Source organism: Oncorhynchus kisutch, linkage group LG7 (assembly GCF_002021735.2).
Source record: "Oncorhynchus kisutch isolate 150728-3 linkage group LG7, Okis_V2, whole genome shotgun sequence".
NCBI lineage: Eukaryota > Metazoa > Chordata > Actinopteri > Salmoniformes > Salmonidae > Oncorhynchus > Oncorhynchus kisutch.
This window is the reverse complement of record NC_034180.2, coordinates 9,361,982-9,385,147: the sequence shown is the minus strand read 5'-3', so window position 1 is coordinate 9,385,147 and position 23,166 is coordinate 9,361,982. Positions and strand designations below refer to the sequence as shown.

General features: G+C 46.7%; 1 protein-coding gene across 1 annotated transcript in view; it reads left to right on the top strand.

The window, feature by feature from the left end:
- The window catches only part of LOC109894162 (protocadherin Fat 1-like), a 100,343-nt gene that overhangs the window by 49,356 nt on the left and 27,821 nt on the right, over positions 1–23,166 (top strand). Inside the window, 6 exon segments of the mRNA XM_031828463.1 lie at positions 8,957–9,232; positions 9,944–10,154; positions 11,895–15,968; positions 16,895–17,091; positions 17,562–17,715; positions 19,816–20,049. Coding sequence (XP_031684323.1) covers positions 8,957–9,232; positions 9,944–10,154; positions 11,895–15,968; positions 16,895–17,091; positions 17,562–17,715; positions 19,816–20,049 — 5,146 coding nt within the window.

The following is a 23,166-nucleotide window of genomic DNA, read 5'->3' as shown; positions in this document are numbered from 1 at the left end:
TGTCAATCAGTGTTGCTTCCTAAGTGGACAGTTTGATTTCACAGAAGTGTGATTGACTTGGAGTTACATTGTGTTGTTTAAGTGTTCCCTTTATTTTTTTTGAGCAGTGTATATTTTAGATTCTTCAAAGTAGCCACCCTTTCCCTTGATGATAGCTTTACACACTCCTGGCATCCTCTCAACCAGCTTTAGCTGGAATTATTTTCCAACAGTCTTGAAGGAGTCCCCACATATCTTGAGCACTTGTTGGCTGCTTTTCTTTCACTCTGTGGTCCAACTCATCCCAAACCATCTCAATTAGGTTGAGGTCGGGTGATTGTGGAGGCCAGGTCATCTGATGTAGCACTCCATCACCCTCCTTCTTGGTCAAATAGCCCTTTCACATTCTGGAGGTGTTTTGGGTCATTGTCCTGTTGAAAAACAAATTATATTCCCACTAAGCGCAAACCAGATGGGACGGCGTATCCCTGCAGAATGCTGTGGTAGCCATGCTGGTTAGGTGTGCCTTGAATTCTAAATTCTTCATCAACAGTGTCACCAGCAAAGCACCCCCACACCGTAACACATCCTCCTCCATGCTTAACGGTGGGAACCACACATGAAGAGTTCATCCATTCACCTACTCTGTGTCTCACAAAGCCAAGTCGGTACTATAGTTTGGGCTGAGATCCCGCTAACGGGATCGTTATGACAACAGCCAGTGAAAGTGCAGGGCACCAAATTCAAAACAACAGAAATCCCATCATTAAAATTCCTCAAACATACAAGTATTGTACACCATTTTAAAGATACACTTCTTGTTAATCGCACCACAGTGTCCGATTTTCAAAAAGGCTTTTCATCGAAAAGCAAACCAAACGATTATGTTAGGTCAGAGCCAAGTCACAGAAAAACACAGCCATTTTTCCAGCCAAAGAGAGGAGTCACAAAAAGCAGAAATATAGATCAAATTAATCACTAACCGTTTATGATCTTCATCAGATGACACTCATAGGACTTCATGTTACACAATACATGTATGTTTTGTTCGATAAAGTTCATATTTATATTTTAAAAAATGGTTTACATTGGCGCATTATGTTCAGTAGTTCCAAAACATCCAGTGATTTTGCAGAGAGCCACATCAATTTACAGAAATACTCATAATAATAAATGATTAAAGATACAACTATTATGCATGGAATTATATATACACTTCTCCCTAATGCAACTGCTGTGTCAGATTTCAAACTTTACGGAAAAAGCACACCATGCTATAATCTGAGTACGGCACAGAGACCAAAACAACCCAACCAGATATCCGCCATGTTGTGTAGTCAACAGAAGTCAGAAATAGCATTATAAATATTCACTTACCTTTGATCTTCATCAGAATGCACTCCCAGGAATCCCAGTTCCACAATAAATGTTTGTTTTGTTCGATAATGTCCATAATTTATGTCCAAATACCTCCTCTTTGTTAGCGCGTTCAGTTCACATATCCAAATTCATGCCGCGCGATAACTAGGCGCAGACAAAGTCAAAGAGATCCGTTACAGTCAATAGAAACATGTCAAACGATGTATAGACTCAATCTTTAGGATCTTCAATAATGTTCCAACAAGTGAAATCCTTTGTCTGTAGAAATGCAATGGAACAGAGCTCGCTCTCACGTGAACGAGCATGGCCAGCTCGTGGCTCTCTGGCAGACCTCTGACTCATTCCCCTCTCATTCGCCCCCATTTCACAGTAGAAGCATCAAACAAGGTTCTAAAGACTGTTGACATCTAGTGGAAGCCTTAGGAAGTGCAATATGACCAATATCCCACTGTATCTTTGATAGGCAATGAGTTGAAAACCTACAAACCTCAGATTTCCCACTTCCTGGTTGGATTTTTTTCTCAGGTTTTTGCCTACCATATGAGTTCTGTTATACTCACAGATATTATTCAAACAGTTTTAGAAACTTCAGAGTGTTTCCTATCCAAATATACTAATATCATGCATATCTTATCTTCTGGGATTGAGTAGCAGGCAGTCTACTCTGGGCACCTTATTCATCCAAGCTACTCAATACTGCCCCCTAGCCATAAGATGTTAACAAGAAATTTGTGGAGTGGTTGAAAAATGAGTTTTAATGACTCAAACCTAAGTGTATGTGAACTTCCGACTTCAATTGTATCTTTCGGACTTCCTTTCCTGTGGTGGTCAACATGAGAGCCACTTTCATCATGGCACTTGATGGTTTTTGCAACTGCACTTGACATTTTCCAGATTTACTGACCTTCATGTCTTAATGTAATGATGGACTATTGTTTCTCTTTGCTTATTTGAGCTGTTCCTGCCATAATATGGACTTTGTCTTTTACCAAATAGGTCCATCTTCTGTTTTCCACTCCTACCTTGTCACAACACTGATTGGCACAAACGCATTAAGAAGGAAAGAACTGATTGGCACAAACGCATTAAGAAGGAAAGAAATTCCTCAAATTAACTTTTAACAAGGCACACCTGTTAATTGAAATGCATTCCATGTGACTTCCTCGTGAAGCTGGTTAAGAGAATACCAAGAGTGTGCAAAGGTGTCATCAAGGCAAAGGGTGGCTACTTTGAAGAATCTCAAATATAAAATATATTTAGATTTAACACTTTTTTGGTTACTATGTGATTCTATATGTGTTATTTCATATGTTTGATGTCTTCACTAGTATTTTACAATGTAGAAAATAGTAAAAAATAAAGGAAAACCCTTAAATGAGTAGGCGTTTCCAAACATTTGACTGGTACTGTACACGCTTGCATATGCACACACACACACACGATCTTCGAGGACAATTCACTTCAGCTGACCCCTCCTTTATTCTCTTCTATCCCAGTCGATACATTGACTTATTAGTCAGATTTGGCCAAGTTCAGAATACATAAATATCGGGTATTGCTGATTTCCCTGATCAGTTCTTTCCTCGGACAGTCGAGGGCGTTGTCCATAAGGCTCTGGTCAAAATTAGTGTATTTTATAGGAAATACGGTTCCAGTTGGGACGCATTCATCTTTTGACCAGTGGGATGGCGTGACAAAGGGGAGAAGTTACATAACACAATTAGTCATGGCGCTGACAGTGGTCAAAAGGCTCGGCACCCCGTTTTTCAAGTCGCCTCTCGTTACCGTGAGGGGTGTGTGAAGGCCTTTGTGGAGCCGAACCCTCTTAGTTAGACATCAGAGAAAATCAGTCGCAGGCCGCGGATTAGCACACATACAGGGAATTTGGGTCGTGTTGGAGAGTGGGGTGGGGGTGGTCTGGCCCGTTTTAGGGGTGTCTGTGTGTCGAGGGAGAGCGAGAGAGAATACAAAATGTGTCAGTTTGACGATCTGTTGATTTAAATTATGTAAAATATTCAGTGAACAAAAAGGGTAACAATCTTTTTTCGAAGAGATTTTAAAATGCTTCATCCCCCTGGATTTGTCTGCTTTAATAAAGTTCAATATTCTGTTTCAGCTTTTTAAGGTTTGGAGTTGAGTCAATGGAGATAACAGAGTAATTGACTTTGTGGATGACACCCAAGTATTTTTGTGACGTTGCGTGTAAACCAAGGGGAAGATAAAACATTTAAAAAAACAACAGAACATGCTGATTCCCCTGATCAGTTCTTTCCTCGGACAGTCGAGGGCGTTGTCCATAAGGCTCTGGTCAAAATGAGTGTAATTTATAGGAATCCAACGGATGGATGTTTTGGGTACTTTGTTTTCTGTGACGGAGGTGTGCCGTGTACCCTGTGGCCGGGAGTATGCCATTCGTTTAGTCGGAACACACACACACAGTTTCACTTACCTTCTCCTTCAATTCAAAGTCATGTGGTGTCTGCCTCTGCCAGACTTGCTGGCCTATTTTCTTTCATTTTTTTCTCTCTCCTCCCTTCTTCCTCTCTCCAAGGAATGCGTTTGGTTGTTTTCTTGTTTTCTCCCTCTCTCTCTTTATTTCTCTCTTTTTCTATCAGTCTCTCGCGCCGTTTCTATCGGTCTCCATCTCTCTCTTTCCCTCTTTCAATTCCCTTTCTCTCTTTCTCTCTCTCCCTCCCTCCCTCTCTGTTTCCTTCCAAATTTGAGGTTCTCCCTCCCTCCCTCTCAGTCCCACCATGCAGAGATCATTATTTTTCTTTATTCTGTTAAGGGAGAATAAGGCCTTAACAAGAAACACTGGACCTCTGTTGGTCGTGTTCTATTTCAATCCTATTTCGAGAAGCATGTAGCTACAGGTTGGACCGTGCCAACATCCCGGACCCAAAAACCTGCCACTTGGCGGGGGCGGGGAAGGGGCATTGCCTTACCGCCTTACCAGGACATGGCGCCCGCTGAGGGCGGTGGCGTTTTTCTGCCTCACGTGTACCATGTTGGACGCCGCGCACGGGTCTGCTTTGGAGGTCTGTGTGGGGGAGGTGTGAACTCTCTCTCTCTCACGCTCTGGCTTCATTTTCCCTTCCTGTCCCTCTCGGAAGTTGTTGGCTGGCTCTCGCTCGCGCTGTTTGTTGTTCGGTTGTGGTTGGACCTGGGCTTATATGCCTGTTCCAGCTGCCTTGCGTACCTGTTCCTAGCTCTCTGACTGGCTAAGTGACACCATAGTGAAGTAAAATGTTTCTGTGTGGTGTTCTGTTATGTGGGAGTTTGTCTGTCTTTCTGTCCATCTTTCTCTCTCTCGCTCTCTCTTTCCTGTCTTTCTGCCTGCCTATACCTACCTACCAAACGAACAGTCTGTCTCTCTGTTTGTCTGCCTCTTGCTCCAAAGCGGCGCCTCTCTCGCTCTCTGTCTCTGTGTGTGTGTGTGTGTGTGTGTGTGGGTCAGCTGATCCGAAGCAGGGGCGGAGAGAAACATTCCATCCTGGGCACCTCATCGGCAGGCTGCCCCCGTCCATTCCTTTCCCCTGCCTCCTTGCTAGCCCCCCATACCATCCTCCTGCTCTGCAGTCGTGCTTCAGGCTGTTGTGTCCACAATCTGCCTCAGCTCCCATTTATCGGTTTTCTTTTTCCATCTTTCTCTCTCTTTCACTTTCCATATTTGTCTTGTTCCTCACTCTCCTTTTTGCGTAGATGCTGTCCGGTTTTCACCTCCTTTATCTATTTTTATTCTCTTAGAGGGGAACAGACGGCTCCTTCTTCATATTGCATGTATTATGTCTTATCTTTTCTCTTTCTTTCTCTCCCTCACTGTCTCCTCTCTGAATTTCACCTTCTATTTCTCTTTTCTTTCTGTCTCTCCCGCTCTTTTTCTCTTACTCATTGTGAATCGGGCTCTCCTCTCAGCCGTTTTCTCCCTTTCAGTATCTCTCTCATCCTTTAATCTCTTCATCTGTCATATGTTTCCGTTCGCTGTCTCTGTCCCAATCGTGTTGCGTTGACCCGAGTCCCTCAGCAAGGTATCAAGAGTGGGGAACTTCTCTCCTTTGCCATCTTTTCAACCGCCAGTCACACTGCATCATTCAGATTCGGGGGTAATGCCCCTTTGAAAGTGTCTTGAAGAGGCTATATGCTTTCCTCACCGAATGTGTGTTTTTTCCCCGAAAAATAGACCAATGGATAGATGATGGTGGACTTTCGTATTTTTCTCGGTCTCGCCCGCCCCCCCCCACCCGCCCCTTTCCTTTCTGACAGTATGGAGACTCACTTGGTGGATGGTTGGGCGGATAGGAGCGGACACTCGCCTGGGATTTCTTTTTTTCCCTTTTTTCTCTCAGGCCCAGCCGCTTGTGAAGGGCCCTCCTTTTGCTCACAGCGCTATCTGCCACCGTCCAGATTGAAACGCATTGTGTAGGGGCTCAACTCGCGGTGGCGGGTTGAGAGTGTTTGTATGTGTGTGCAAACTGGATCGCAGAGGCCCCGGGGACCTCAGAGAGTGTGACGTCTGGCAGGACATGAAACGAGGCGCCTGGACTAGAGAGCGAGAGACTGGTGGGCTGCCAAGGGGGTCCTATCCATAACACCACAGACACCCCACTGGGGACCCCTTTATGGTCACACTGAGTACAGTTTCAAGAAGGATCTAAACAGGACCGTGCACAGACGTTTTGGTGCTCAGAAATAACTCTGAGCTCAAAAATCACAACATACCAAATGTCTCTCTAGCCAAAATGTCCAAATGTATAGACCTATTTATTTTCTAAATCAACAGCCAACATCACACATTGTGAGCAAGCTTAATGCCAGACGACCAGAGGTGATTGGCATTGGGAAAAGAGGGTCTTATCAGCTGATCGGAGCGAATGATGACGTAAATGTGCTAGCTAGTTCGCTATGCTGTTGAAACCAACTTTTTTTTACTTGATGTGAGTTTGTTCTGCTGCTGACATCTAAGACGCAGTCAAGTTGCCCCATTCTATGTCCCTAACAGTGAGAGACACAGATGACAGATACAACTCTAAAGTAGCCTCCTACCAGCATTCAAGTCTCGCAGCTAGTGGCCCCTACATGATGCAAGTCAGACAAGTGAGCTTCTTCGGGCTGGGCAGGGGGGGGACATTTCTGAGATTCAAGAGCTTGTGAAATGTGCTCATTTGCTGAGCACTCTGTTACATTTTACATGAAAAACAAAAATGAAAAGAGAATCTAAATTGAAACGAAAAGTAATTCATAGGAGGGCAAAAGGGCAGGTGCTCGGGGACAGGTTGAGCCCCATCTGTGGACGTGCCTGCATCTAGATAACAGCCAGTTCCCAACAAAACTGTATGAGATAGAAAGCGAGAGGGATAGATTAGAGATGCAACTGTACAGTTGCAATATACAGTACACTGCAGTATGCAATTCTACTTGGACTGAGAAGAATATCTTCCAGAAGCTTAACTTTCATCCAATCCGCTAGCAGACTGATACAACTCTTGACTGTTAGCATGCCGCTAACATTTGAGACTGCCAGCTCTGAAGCCAAAGCACTGCCTAACTAGTATGTAACCTAGCCAATAGCTGTACTCCCCGCTGCTTGACATGGGCATCTGTGAACCCAGCCAGCCCTGCCAACCTCACAGCACACGACAGATTTTTAATGTTATCGCACCCGTCAGATTAGGCTATATTTGTCGCCTGCGCTCTGCTGGCAGTGCTCTCCATCCTCTCGTTGCTGTCAAGAGGCACCAACGGACATTTTTTTGACAGCAGAGCAGAGGTGTGGGCAGTGAGTGAGCTGCCTATTTCTGTCCTCTTGACTACAATTCCTACCCTGAATGCAAACATTGCTGGTCCTAATATTTCTCTTATTTCTAAATTCCATTCGTTTACTTTTACATTTGTGTGTTTTGTTAGATATCACTGCACCGTTGGAGCTAGGAACACAAGCATTTCGCTACACCCGCAATAACGTCTGCTGAATATGTGTATGGGCCCTTTGATTTGATTTGAACCGTGCCCCACCGGCTCAAATATTTTGTTTTCACGTTGTCTTTTACAGCACGCTTCTAGCAACTATGGCGGATGTGCAACCAGGCCAGCCCAGTATGGCTCAGCTCGGCTTGGCTCAGTTTGGCCCTATATAGTGGGATTCAGGTATACATACGGGTTCCAGCTGGATGTGTTATTCCCATGTGGGACATTGCCCCCTGGTGGCTGGCATCCAGGTGTCCAATCTGTGTTTTCCCTTTTGTTTCCGCCATGGAAAAGCCCCACCGGGGCCAGCCACAGCCATTCCATGGGCTCGCCCTAATCCCTCGTCGGAAGTCCAGTAGACGAGTGGCTGACGTTGATTAAAAACAAGCCTCGCTGGATTTTTAGTTTAGGGACCAGGGATGTGATGCTTTGTATGAAATGGGGGGGGGGGGGGGGGGGGGGGAAACTTCCACATTGCCAACTGTGGTATTGTGACAAAAAGGTCTGTCTCTGTGTGGAAAATATATTTTGCAATATATGTGTTTTGTTGCAATATATGTTTTGGCGTGTGATGCTGTGTTATGGAATTACACAATGGCACTTTTTTTAATCAGAGATCGTGTGCATAAATATATCTGTCAATGTATTATTATACGCTCCTACTAAAGTGTGCCTCGGTGTATGAGCAGATATATATTTTTTTCATAATCAATCTTCATCCTTGAACTATGAAACCCACGTTGTCCGTGTGACAAATAGCCGGTGAACCTTTTTGAATCTGCAATATATTTCTATATGCATTTCACGTTTCACAACTGATGGCTTACTTTGATGTCGTTTATCAAGCGATCACCTGTAACTTTATCACCGCCTCTTTAACGCTCCCTCAATGCTCCCTCAATGTGTCTTCACCTGAATGCATTAGGGCTATCCCCACATTGATTTCTTGTTTTCCTTGTCGGCAGTGCCAAGTGGCCATCCGGTGGAAAATATTTCACAACACTGCTCATCACTTGAAAGATGGATGGAAAGAGATGTAGAGATGGGGAAGAGGGAGTCGGGAAGGGAGAAAGTGGGAGGGAGAGATGGGAAGTAGAGGATGAAAATAGCACTCTCGGGAATGGAGAAAGGGAGAGCGTGAGTGAAGAATGGAGACAGAGAAACAATTACTGAGAGACAGTGAAAAGTCAACAACATCATGTATTACTCTCAGATTGACCCTGACTCAAATATTCACAACATCATGCATTACTCTCAGATTGACCCTGACTCAAATATTCACAACATCATGCATTACTCTCAGATTGACCCTGACTCAAATATTCACAACATCATGCATTACTCTGATTGACCCTGACTCAAATATTCACAACATCATGCATTACTCTCAGATTGACCCTGACTCAAATATTCACAACATCATGCATTACTCTGATTGACCCTGACTCAAATATTCACAACATCATGCATTACTCTCAGATTGACCCTGACTCAAATATTCACAACATCATGCATTACTCTCAGATTGACCCTGACTCAAATATTCACAACATCATGCATTACTCTCAGATTGACCCTGACTCAAATATTCACTACACTGACATCTACCATCCCTCTCCCCTCCTTCCACCAGGTGCTGATCCGTGTCATCGATACCAACAACCACCGGCCCCAGTTCTCCCAGCCACGCTATGAGGTGGTTGTGGCCGAGGACACGCTGCCAGAGACCGAGGTGCTCCGGATCGGTGCCACGGACGAAGACGATAAGAACAAGTTGACCTTTACCCTCTTGAGCAGCACCGACCCCTTCAGTCTGAAGAAGTTCCGTCTGGACCCGGGAACCGGTGCCCTCTACACGGCCGAGCGGCTTGACCACGAGACCATGCGGCGCCACACTCTCACCGTTATGGTACGGATTTCACAGATTTTCTCGAATCTACCTATTTAATAATGTGTGTTATTATTCTGGTATCAGTGCTGAGTGTGCTGGAAAAACGTGCTAGAGTGTTGGTCAAAGTGGTGTGGTGTCAGACAATTAACACATGCACTCTACACCCTGAACGAACCCACTCAGCCCAGCCAATCGGAACATGTTGTTTATATCATCATCATTATTACCATAGAAACGGAACAGATAAAAGGAATGTCTGTGTTCTATTAGCATATTATGAAAGGTTTGATTCTGAGCCACTTTCTCCATTGAGAGAGTAACATAGGTTTCAGACCACTCTCTCCTATTCAGCCACTGTGTGTCTCTCTCAATCAGCCGCTCCAATTCCAACAGATGGGCAGTCAGCCTGTATTGATTAATTGTTTGTTTGTTTGCTGGTATTTGCCATTTGGAACTAACCATGCAGCACCCATCCAAAGTGCCCCCCCCCCCCCCCCCCCATTCATTGTTTACTTGTTTGGATCACTGGGAATTAAGACGAACTTAAGAAAAAGAGTTACTTTGACGTGTTTTTTTTTTAACGATTTGAATAGTTGCCATTTGAATGAAGTTACTGTTTAGGCAAAGAAAAGTTTGCTTCAGAGTGTCTCCTCCACTGTCCTATTCCTTTCTCTGCATCTCTCTCTGTCTCTTTTTCTTTCTTTCTCGCTCTCTTCCCCCCCCCCCCAGGTACGTGACCAGGACATCCCTGTCAAGAGGAACCTGGTGCGCGTCATCGTGGACGTGGCGGACACCAACGACAACGCGCCGTGGTTCGCGGGCTCGCCCTACTCCGGGCGCGTCTTCGAGTCGGCCGCCTTGGGCTCGGCAGTCCTCCAGGTCACAGCCCTGGACAAAGACAAGGGACAGAATGCAGAGGTCATCTACAGCATCGAGTCAGGTTGGCTAACAGCACCACAGGCGCCCTCGACTACATTCTTAGGAGTAGCATAAGGTTGCCCCTAGATGCGGATCTTGGGTCAGTTTTGCATTTTCCACACTAATGGTTAAGTTTAGGATTTGAGGAGGGGAAGCTGATCCTAGATCGGTACCTAGGGGAAACTTCACCCCGGAGCAGCATTCTTAACATGTCAGCCATACTGGCATTCTCTAACCTCTGGCCAGTCATGATAGAGGTATGCATAGCAGCCCAGTTAGCGATACCAACGCATGGGCCTGTGGAAAATGTATGCAGGGCATCCAGAGGTCCCCTGCCCACTGACCCTCGGTCGTGAATGGAATACTTCACGCAAAGTAGGAGGACTTTGTCAGAGGATCTCCAAGTATGTGGGAGTTGGGCTGATGCCCCCTCTAAATTTCACACCATTGTTTTCCCTGTAAAATAAGCTGTGTTTTGGGAGAGGGTCAGGCATGTAGTCATTGGCTGGGTTCTTTGTTTAGGATGTACATTTTTCAGATAGTTGAGATGACTCAAGCTCATTGAAATGCATCTTGCCGGAGAATGAGTCAGGTTTTCAAAGCAGAGGTGGACTGGTGTAGGCAATCTTCACGAATGCCTTTTGAGAGCTATGGCCATTTGGGGGGTGAGGGAATGAAGGGGGTCATGTCAATTTAACTAAATCTAGACATCAAAAGTAGATTTGATTTAGCATTTTAGCTTACCCTAACCCCTTTCCTAACCTTAACCTAATTATCCTAACCTGCTACTTTAATTATCCTAACCTCCTGTGTAAGTTCTCCTAGGCTGTATCCCTTTTAGACAAAAGCAGGGAGTATGCTAATCAGAGGGGTTCATCTTGAATTTGCTGTATTGTTTTAAGGAGGTCATACCAAGGATCATTTTGCTGTTAAGAATTTTAAAAGTAAAAAAATATATATATATATTCTTACTGCTATTAGTCCAAACAAAAACATTGAAACATTCACTACATGGAACAACAGATACACCCCCCCCCAATTCTTTTTTTCTTAAGTGTCTGTTCTATATCTGAAAGATATAGGACATGTATCTAACCCATTATTTTTGACTCTAACCAGTTTCCATATATAATTCCATTAAAAAACGTATACTGGGAAACCTTCAGACGAGTCTTGTGAGGCCTGTGGGCATCCTAGAGAAAAACATGATGTTCGTGATAGTCTCACCTTCCCAAAGAGGGAAGTTGTCAGATTGGCTGTACTGACCTCAGACATGTCCCAAGACGCTTGTGGGGGTCGTGGAGCAAAACAGAGAACACAATTGTTCGTGAGAGTCTCATCCTTCCATAGAGGGGTCATAATAGTTTGTAGGCCAAACTGTTTGGACGCTACCGACGATTTTGTGAGAAGACAAATTTTCAGGATGTCTTATGGTCTGACGCTCTAGCTCTGTCACCTGTCACAGCAGATGCAGATTTGCGCCATTGGAGGATGCAGTGGATTGAGATACATCCTCTGCAAAAAAAATACACATCTCTAGCTTAAATTGACAGATTTTTATGGGGATTTTTTATTATGCTAATTAGATTTCCTCGAGGGCGCTGGCATTGACTCTAGCCAATTCAATTTACGGTAATCAAGAAGCCTAAAATTGCACCCTGGCTTTAATGTTTAAGAAATGCACACATTTCCGGCTGGAATGAAAATCAATGCCATACTAACCACATTAATAAATCTTCTTGTGTTCTTTTTGTTGGAACAGGAAATGTTGCAAACTCATTTGCCATTGATCCGGTGCTGGGCACTGTTACCGTGGCTAAGGAGCTGGACCGAAGCAGCAATAACCAGTTTGAACTAGCTGTGAAGGCAACCGACAAAGGAACCCCTTCGCTGACTGCAACCGCCACCGTCCACATCGCTGTCACCGTGTCGGACAATGCCACTCCCAGATTTACTGCCAAGGAGTTCTCTGCAGAGGTCAGCGAATTGGCCCTCCCTGGAAGTTTTGTAACCATGATCACAGCAACCAGCCAGTCCTCTGTGTTCTACCAAATCAAAGGTGGCAACACTGATGGCGCATTTGATGTAAACCCAAACTCCGGTGTGGTTGTAACTTCGAGGGCTTTGGACTATGAAATGACCCCTGAGTACAGACTGACCATCCAGGGAACCAACATGGCTGGTCTTGCTAGCAACACCACTCTGCTGATTCACCTGAAGGACGAGAACGATAATGCCCCCATCTTCCTCCAGCCAGAGTTCACAGGCATGATTAGCGAATTGGCTCCCATCAACAGTGTGGTCTTGACCAGAGAAAACACCCCACTGGTCATCCGCGCCTCGGATGCTGACCGCGATGCCAACGCCATGCTGGTCTATCAGATCGTCGAGCCATTCGCTCACAACTACTTTGCCATCGATTCCAGTACGGGAGCCATTAGAATGACAACCACTCTGGATTACGAACAAAGGAGTGTATTCCGCTTCACCATTCAGGTCCATGACCTCGGAATTCCGCGTCTGTTCGCCGAGACAGCCGCGAACGTGACCGTCGAAGTCATCGATGTCAACGACTGCTCGCCGCAGTTCAGCCAGGAGCTCTACGAGACATCAGTGATCGTGCCGACTTACAAAGGTGTCGAGGTAATCAAAGTCAGCGCATCAGACGCAGACTCCAGACCAAACTCTAAACTCTTCTTCTCCATCTCAGAGGGGAACATCGGGGAGAAATTCAAGATGGATTCCAACACAGGCATCATCACTATCCAGAACGTCACCCAGCTAAGAAGCAGGTACGAGCTCAGGGTGAGGGTCTCGGATGGCAGGTTCGCCAACACAGCATCAATAAAGATAAACATCCGTGAGAACAAGGAGAGCAGCCTGAAGTTCACTAGGGACTCCTACAAGGCTTACGTCAAAGAGAACTCCTCTGAGAAGAAAACATTAGCGGTCATTGCCGCTGTGGGGAACCACATCAACGAACCCCTCTTCTACACCATCCTGAACCCAGACAAGAGGTTCCAAATCAGCCGTACTTCCGGAGTGCTCTCCACCACAGGGATACCTTTCGATCGTGAGGCGCAGGACACGTTCGACCTCGTCGTGGAGGTGACCAGGGAGGACGCTTCCGCCGAAGTGGCCCACGTTCTGGTGACGGTGATCGTAGAAGATGTGAACGACAACCAGCCCATGTTTGTCAACCTGCCCTATCAAGCCTTGGTCCAGGTGGACGCAGAGGAGGGTCAGGCCATCCGTCAGGTGACAGCAGTGGACGGGGACATGGGTCAAAACGCTGAAATCCATTACCACCTGAAAGAACACCACAAGCACTTCCAGATAAGCCCCTCGGGAGAAATCTCCCTCAAACAACAGTTAGACAAAGACTCCCTCAACAGTGAGTTTGTCATCAACGTTGTGGCCAAAGATGCAGGAGAACCAGCCCTCTCGGCAGAAGTGGAAGTGCCCATAACTATAGTAAACAAAGCCATGCCCGTGTTTGAGAAGGCATTCTACAGCATCGAAATCCCTGAAAATATCCAGTTACACACACCTGTAGTTCACGTCCAGGCTACTGACTCTGAAGGCCCCAAGATAGTATACACCATCTCTGAGGGAGATGCCTTCAGTCAGTTTTCCATCAATTTCAACACAGGTGTCGTACATGTAATTCAACCTCTAGATTTCGAGGCCCACCCTGCTTATAAATTGAGTGTCCGAGCCACAGACTCACTGACTGGGGCCCACGCTGATGTCTTTGTCGATATCATTCTGGAAGACGTCAACGATAATCCCCCTGTCTTCCAACTAAAGTCCTACAATGCAAATGTTTCTGAAGCTTCCTTCATTGGCACTGCAGTTTTGCAAGTTGCTGCCACAGACTCCGACACTGGCAACAACAAAATGCTCTTCTACCAGCTAGTTGAGGACAAGGAAAAGAGCTCAGACTACTTCAGCATTGACCGTGACTTGGGAATCATCTGGACTGCTCGCATGCTCGACCAGGAGGAAAAGCAGCAACACAAGCTGACTGTCCGCGCAGTAGACGGAGGAGTGCCTGCCCTCTCCAGTGATGTCACTGTGACCATAGATGTCACTGACCTGAATGACAATGCTCCGGTGTTCACTGAGCGCTCTTACAAAGCCACAGTCAGCGAATTGGCCCCCCGCGATTACTTCGTCACCCATGTCCAGGCGTCTGACGCCGACAGCTCAGACGCCGGCAGGCTTGAGTTTTCCATCCTGTCTGGCAATAAGGACCAGAACTTTGCCATGGATAAAAACACTGGGGCCATCGTCATCTCCAACCACCGCAAACTACAGATGGAGCCACTGTATAACCTCAATGTGTCTGTGTCAGATGGTGTATTCAGGACCTCGGCCATGGTCAAAGTCATAGTCAACGGTGCCAACTTCCACAACCCCACTTTCCCCCAGCTCGATTACGTAGTTGAACTCACTGAGAACTCGCCGGTCGGAACGTTAGTTGCTGAGGCCAAAGCCACAGATAAAGACGCTGGCACATACGGGAGCCTAACTTACCACATCGTCAACGATTTTGCCAAAGACAAGTTTTCTGTCAATGAAAATGGTGAGATTTTCACCCTGGAGATCCTAGACCGTGAGAACGCCATTGAGAAGGTCATCCCCATATCGCTCATGGCAAAGGACGGTGGCGGCAAAGTAGGCTTCTGCATTATTAATGTGATTTTGACAGATATCAATGACAATGCCCCACAATTCAGGGCAGTGGAGTACAAAGCCAATGTAGCATCGGACGTCCCCAGAGGAACCACCGTGGTGAAAATCGCTGCGTCAGACATGGATGAGGGAAGCAACGCCGACATCGCTTACACTATCGAAGCCGACGTGGAAAACGTGGAGGAGAACTTCGAAATCCACCCCTTCAGTGGAGTGATTGTCACCAAAGAGAGCCTCATCGGACTCGAAAACAACCTCTACGCTTTCTACGTTAGGGCAAAGGATGCTGGGAGTCCTTCCAAGCAATCCGTCGTCCGCGTTTATATCAGGATAGTGGCCCCTGAGGTACCGGTCCCCAAGTTTGCAGAGCCACACTACCGGTTCACCATCGCCGAAGACATGCCCATCGGCACGGATATTGACGTCATCCAGGCGGAGAGTGAACAACCGGTGTTCTACAGCCTAGTGAAAGGCAACACCCCGGAGAGTAACCAGAATGAGGTCTTCGTGGTGGATCGGGACACTGGGGCCCTGAAGCTGGAGAAGAGTATGGACCACGAGACCACGAAGTGGTACCAGCTCACGTTGCAAGCCCAGAGCCAACAGGAGGGCTACGAAACAGTGGCGTTTGTCAACATCAACATCCAGGTCAAGGACCTCAATGACAACAAGCCTGTGTTTGAGTCGGACCCGTATGAGGCGGTGGTGGTGGAGAACCTTCCAGCTGGCACGCCGGTGATCCAGGTCAAAGCCACCGACCAGGACTCGGGCACCAACGGTCAAGTCATCTACAGCCTGGACCCCAAACAAACTTTGGCTGAGATCTCTGAGCTGTTCGCCGTCAACAGTGAGACAGGCTGGGTGACGACATTGAAAGAGCTCGACCGCGAGAAGACCAGCAAGTACTCCATTGCCGTGCTGGCCACAGACCGCGGAGACAAGGTGCAGCTGGTGACCAGCGCCACTGTGAAGGTTACCGTGGCCGACGTCAACGATAACCCGCCACGCTTCACCGCCGAGATCTACAAGGGCACGGTGAGCGAAGACGACCGTCCGCCCAGTGGAGTCATTGCCATCCTGAGCACGACGGACGCCGACACGGAGGAGATCAACAAACAAGTCAGCTACTTTATCACAGGTGGGTTTTTCTCGAACAATACCAGTATTTTCTCTGCTCACAGCTCATGGCTTGATAGCCTTCCCTGTTTGTGTTAATAAACAGCTTTAATAAACACTGCTCAAAAGAGGATTAGACATTTACACCCGCTTAAATATGAAGATCACATCTCCTCTCTGAACATACAATGCACATTCTTTATCTGTAAATACTTTGAATCGACTAATTTGCGAAAGATCAAGGCAAATATGTAGGTCATCAGTATGAAAGAAAGAAAAAGATCATGTTTAATTATTTTGAAGACACTTTGAAATTGATGGTGGGAAATGCACTTCCTCTTGGTGCTCATTAGCGGATGGAACGACAGTGCCACATTTAATAACCAGAGATTTTAGAAATGAGCTCTCATATTAGCTTGGATACATATTTCCTACTACACAAAAAACCAGCCTCCTTATTATGGTTTCCTGTGTACCAAACATTCTTCATGAACGTTGGTTTGCAAGTTGAAGTGGTTATGATAAATGAATAATAGGACCATTACCTGAGTAGATTTGCTCAGGCACTATAAAAGATCCCGGGGTTTGAGCACGACTCTGACCAGCGGACAGCTTTTGAAATAGGAAGCGACAACTGGTAGACATGGATGCAGTTCCTCTTTGCGCTTCGCGACCACTCGCAGGACAAGATCTTCTCTGATTCCAAGAACAACCCACCATTGATGAATGATTCAGTACAGAACACAAACTCGCAAACCCTTGAGATACACACACACAAAACCACTAGTCCTCTCGAAACCAGAGGCAGGGGCCATATTGTGACGCGTTGCTCATTAGTTTGAATGCCATTCTCCCCATTTGACTCTCCCTATTGACTCGCTCCCTACTGACCCTCCCCATTGACTCTCTCACCATTTAACTCTCCCCAATGACTCTCTACCCATACAGGAGGCGACCCTCTAGGACAGTTTGCGATCGAGCACCTCCAGAATGAGTGGAAAGTGTCTGTCAGGAAGCCACTGGACCGCGAGGAGCGCGACAGCTACCTCCTAAATATCACCGCCACCGACGGCACCTTTGCTGCCAAGGCCGTGGTCGAGGTCAAAGTCCTGGACGCCAACGACAACAGCCCGGTTTGCGAGAAGGTAAAGAGAGAAGGCAGGCCACTAAAAAATGTCATGTTATCTGCTTGTGGGGGTACACGCTATGCGTGACAAGTATCTGGGGGATGGGGAAGGAGGGAGCGAGGGAGGAAAATAAGAGGTTTGGAAAGGCTTCTCGTTGAAGAAAGGCAAGCGAAAATTAAGGGGTAATTTTGAGGGCTATTTTTACCAGCTAATGCATTTCCATTGCTGATTGTATTATGGTTTAAGTGCATACTGCTGTCGATTGTAATGACTTTTCATTCTACCCCTCTATCCATTTCCTCCCTTGTTAATATACCTATTGAATGATTCTTATTATTGCATATTCTACCTTACCTTTACTTCTCTCCGCCCCCCCCCCCCCCACCATCAATCTTTTTTCCTACCTTCTGATGTCTTTTCCCCTCTTCCCTCCCACACACTCTCTCATCCTCCCTTTCTCGCTCTCTCCCCTCTCTCCGCTCCCCCAGTCCCTCTACACAGAGAGGGTCCCCGAGGACGTCCCAGCCGGCAGGCTCATCCTGCAGGTCTCGGCCACGGACGCAGACATCCGCTCCAACGCCCACATCTCCTACGAGCTCCAGGGACCGGGAGCCGAGCTCTTCACCATCGACCCCGACACAGGTGTGTGTGTGTGTCTGCCTGTTTTCCTGTCTGTCTGTGTTTACACCTCAACACACTTGATGTGTTGACTAGTCTGCCCATGCTACCATACAGCTAATCCGAACTCAAAATAACCACAGGTTTCATGTCTGCCGCAATGTAGAGTCGTTTCGAGTCATTTCAAATGGCTGCACTGCGCTCGCATTCATCCAGTTTACATTCACGGCACGTCCAAGGTTATTCTGACTATTATGACTATCAAATGTCCATGGGTGCGTGATGGCAGCATGACGTGTAACACACAAACACACACACACACACACACACACACACACACACACACACCAGTTTTACAATGCCATGATTTGATGTTTGAGCCTTGCATCCCTACACTCACGGACCCTGTCTTTTGTCTCCCTCTGTACCGTCACAAACAGACACAGTAATAACCTCCCAGTGTGGACACCAGTCATGCACACTGCACACTTTCTGATTGAATCATAATCCATCCACCCCTGTGTGTGTGTGTGTGTGTGTGTGTGTGTGTGTGTGTGTGTGTGTGTGTGTGTGTGTGTGTGTGTGTGTGTGTGTGTGTGTGTGTGTGTGTGTGTCTAGAGGCAAGGTGGATTTTGTTTACGTCGCATCCTTTTTGATGATTATTTGTAATGTATCATCGCACATACAAGCGATGTTGTTCTCACCTGAAGGTTTCGAGTCTCCTCTGCAGAAATACCAGTTAGCTCCCGTTAACCCCCACACAGAATAAATAAATGGCACATTGGTTTATTTCTGAAGGGAGAGAGCGAGAGAGAGAGGGTTGTGAAGAAACAAGGCAGCAGCATTGTAGAGTAGGCTAGAGACCGAGAGAGCAGCCCCATACTTTTACAGCACCACAACAGCCCCTTTTATTGTGGTTCAAGTTCAGACGTACTTTGTTACCTCTGTATGAGCCAGCGGCGAGCGAGGAGGGAGAGAAGAAGAGCAAAGAATCCGGCCATTTCAATTTGGTTTGGGCCAAATTTGAAGGAGAAGGATTTAGTCAAGGGTATCGAGAGGGGGTCCTTTTTTCCGTGGCGAGAAGGAGGATCACAAGCATTTCGCCACACCCGCAATAACATCTGCTAAATATGTGTACGTGACCAATAAAATTGGATTTGATTATTGCATGCGAGGAACACTAAGAGGCTTGGTTAGTAACGGCAGTTTGTGTGCTTGTGCGGGCGCCATGTGTGTCCAGCGAGACCCCGGTAATGTTGGCATGCACCATATCCCAGGACACCTCCTAGCTGCTCTTAGCTGCCAACTACTCCTGTCCTCCTGCGTCCCCCCTCCTCCTCCTCCCTGTCAATTATTTATTTATTTCTCTCCATCCTCTTCTGAAAACCATTAGTTGTTTGGATGTGGGTTGGATGCCTGGAACAGGGGAAGGGGTTTGTGGCATACAAGAGGACATGAGGTCTCAGAACACGCACGAATGCAGGCACACGTTGTCTGACTCAGTGATCTGTGAGAAGTGTTACTTCTGAAAGCACCGAAGCGGCTAATGCCAACTTAAAAATAGAGGTGTGTGTGTGTGTGTGTGTGTGTGTGTGGAGGTGAGCATGACAAGGTTGTTAGGTTTTCGGGAACTAAATGTTGAAGTGAAGTTTCCCCCCCTAGTTACAGATCAGCTTCCCTCAACCTGAAACCTTTTGTTTTGGCGACTGTGAACACGATGGACAGAGTGAATTATCTTAACGGGACCATAGAAATGTAGTTCCGTTATCATTTGTATCCGGTTGCGATTTGTTTTCAGTTATTATTTTTACTCAAACCAGCCGGTGGGCCGCGTTGAATTGGTCGAGGGGAACTAAACGGCGCAGAGACCATTTAGCTTGACTTGCAACCCGCAAGCGCCGTAGCGTGTAGAAGTGTGTGTGGATTGTAAGAACTTTTAACGCGCCTGTGTGTGTTTGTGTGTGTGTGTGTGTGTGCCGTCGCTTTTAATGAGTGTGCGTGATTGACATGTTTGTGTGTGTTTGGCTGCGGGTTTGTGTTGTATGTCAGCGCTTTTAACAAGTGTGTATGTGTGTGCCTGCCCCGTTGATTGACACGTGCCTTTCTCCGTCTTCCATTTCCCAGGTGAACTGAAGACCCAGCAGCCCCTGGACCGCGAGGAGGAGGAGGAGTACCACCTGACGGTGCGGGCACTAGACGGCGGTGGGCGCTACTGCGAGGCGGCCGTGCACCTGACCGTGGAGGACGTGAACGACAACGCGCCACAGTTCACCTCGGGCCCTTACGCCATCACCGTCTTCGAGAACACGGAGGTCGGCACCTTCGTGGCGCGGCTGCTCGCAACCGACCTCGACACCGGTACGTTTGTTTGTTTATTTACAAACGAGTTGATCCGTTTTGTTTCTTGTTCTTATCTGACCAGTCTTTGACCAGGCAATGCTCTCTGGTCTCGTGCTGTACCCCCGGTGCTCTCGACGTTGTGCACAATGAGCAGTATGTTGCCTCTTTCTGTCGACTCTGCCCACGTCCGGTAGCCGCCGCGGAGCTCGACGGCGTCCGTCAGTTGAACTTAGTCGAATTTGAACCGCGCCATCTTTATTTGTGAACAGGCGAGTCACTTCATAATTCATCTTTCCGCTGAGAAATACAGACGTAGTTGTTTGAGAAGTATGGCTGCTTTGCTTTTCCCATGCAATGCTGACTCCACAGGATCACAGTAATCCCCACCTCCATTTTACACCAGCCTCTTATGGCGTAAAAAACGTTGATAGGGATGAAATTCTCTTCTCCTTCGAGCACTCAATTCTAAAAAGGCCTAATGGCTATTTTCTACTTGCCATTTTGCCGGTGGGTAAGTCACAACCCACACGTTCTCTTCACAGTCTTCTATGACTTTTGTGTTTGTGTCCCTGTGCGGCTCTGTTGGTAGAGAATGGAGCGTACAGCTTCAGGATCACGGGTTCAGTTCCCGCTGGGGCCACCCATACGAAAATGTCAGCGTGCACTACTGTTAGTGGCTCTGGATGAAATAGTCTGCCACATGGCATATATTTACACCGTCTTTCAGGAAACCCGCCTGACCAGGAGCAGCCGCGTTGAGACGAAACCGATTTGACCCCAGAACTCAACTGGAGGACAGCTGAAAGCGCGAGTGTGGTGGCCGTATTTAAACTCAAGAGCTCTGGTACTAGCGAGCTCCCCTAAAAATGGGACACGATTGGCACTTTTAGCGGCACTACCAATTTGACTAGATAGGTTCTGGTTCTTTTACTGGCATTTGATAATGACTCCTCTGACAGGGCAAGGTGTTCTAGACTAGGGGAGCGTGTCAGCCTGTTCCCTTCAAAAGCCTAAGTATGGACAAAAGAGATTCTCTCTCTTGCTCTCTCTCTGTCCTTCAGGTAAACTGACAGTTTTGACAGATTGAATGGGATGTAAGAACTGGGTCACTCATTCGCTCAGGAAGTCAAAACGGGGGCCTGCTTTTTGGACAGCTCTTCCACCCGGGGTTGGCACACTAGCACGGAATTCCTAAAGTCCGCCCTTACCTCCGTGCCAACATATAGGATATCTGAACGGAGGAATTAGGTTCTCACCCTCCCCCAATTTTAGCTGTAGGTGCATTTCAGATCATTTGGAGCTGGAGGGAGGGAGACCAAATCGAGACAGCGTGCAGAATTCTGCAAAAATATCCTCTGTGTACAACGTAAAACGCCAAATAATGCATGCAGAGCAGAATTTGGCCGATATCAGCTAATTATCAACATCCAGAAAATAACCACCTAAAAGGAAGCGATTCCCAAACCTTCCATAATAAAGCCATCACCTACAGAGAGATGACCCTGGAGAAGAGTCTCCTTAGAAAGCTGGTCCTGGGGCGCTGTTCACAAACACAAACACACCCCACAGAGCCCCAGGAGAGAAACACAATTAGGCCCAATCAAATCATGAGAAAACAAAAAGATAATTGCTTGACATGTTGGAAAGAATTAACAGAAAAACTGAGCAAACTAGAATGCTATTTGGCCCTGAACAGAGAGTACACAGTGGCAGAATACCTGACCACTTTGACTGACCCAAACTTAAGGAAAGCTTTGACTATGTACAGACTTAGTGAGCATAGCCTTGCTATTTTGAGAGGCCACCGTAAGCAGACCTGGCTCTCAAGAGAAGACAGGCTATGTGCTCACTGCCCACAAAATGAGGTGGAAACTGAGCTGCACTTCCTAACCTCCTAATGTATGACCATATTCGAGACACATATTTCCCTCAGATTCCACAGATCTACAAAAAATCTGAAAGGAAATCCAATTTTGATAAACTCTCATATCTACTGGGTGAAATACCACAGTGTGCCATCACAGCAGCAAGATTTGTGACCTGTTGTCACAAGAAAAGGGCAACCAGTGAAGAACAAACACCATTGTAAATACAACCCATATTTATGTTTATTTATTTTCCATTTTGCACTTTAACTATTTGCACATCGTTACAACAGTGTATCTAAAGACAAAGGTCTTTATTCTTTTGGAACTTATTATAACAGTTATGTTTACTGTTATTGTTTTAAATATTGTTTATTTCACTTTTGTTTATGATCTATTTCACTTACATTGGCAATGTAAACATGTGTTTCCCGAGCCATTCCTTTCACACGTGTTGGTATCACATATATCACACACACAGACCTGTAGAGTTCTAGTTTGTGTCTTTATCGCCAGCCCTGTAAAATGTGTATTGTCTGATGTATGCCCGTATTGCCAGGAGAACCGAAGAGTCCCATGCACAGGGAAATAACAAAGTCAAGGCCCATCTATGATGACTCTGACGAGACAAAATTTTAAAAAAATGCCACACACAGTCCAGGTCACACAGTCCTCGCTCACTCAGCCAGCGGCCATTGGACTGAGTGTGTGCGTGTGCACCGGCGTGCGTGTCCGACCTCCATTGTCAGATAGAGGATTCATTCACTATTCGGGCGGGATATCATCGACATTTGAGACTCAGAGTATTTCTTTGCTTCAAATGTTGACACATTTTGAGCACTGCCAGTTCCCGACACCAGTTGTGCTATCTAGACCGGCTCATTTGGGTTGAAGATATTTGGCAGTTTCATACTTACTCGCGTCCTTGTCCCTGCTGTGTGCCCACTGCCATGGCGGCGCTTCTCAAAGTGGTTTCTTATCGGTCTGGGGGAAAGAAGCTAACAAACTATGAAGCTGGTTGGTGACCTTTTTTGGCGTTTAAGGGAGAAGTTATGCTGACACATTCCTTTCTCTATTTCTTCTCTCTCTCTTTCTCTTTCCTCTCTAGCCCCCCTATCTCTTTCCTCTCTAGCCCCCCTATCTCTTTCCTCTCTAGCCCCCCTATCTCTTTCCTCTCTAGCCCCCCTCTCTTTCCTCTCTAGCCCCCCTATCTCTTTCCTCTCTAGCCCCCCTATCTCTTTCCTCTCTAGCCCCCCTATCTCTTTCCTCT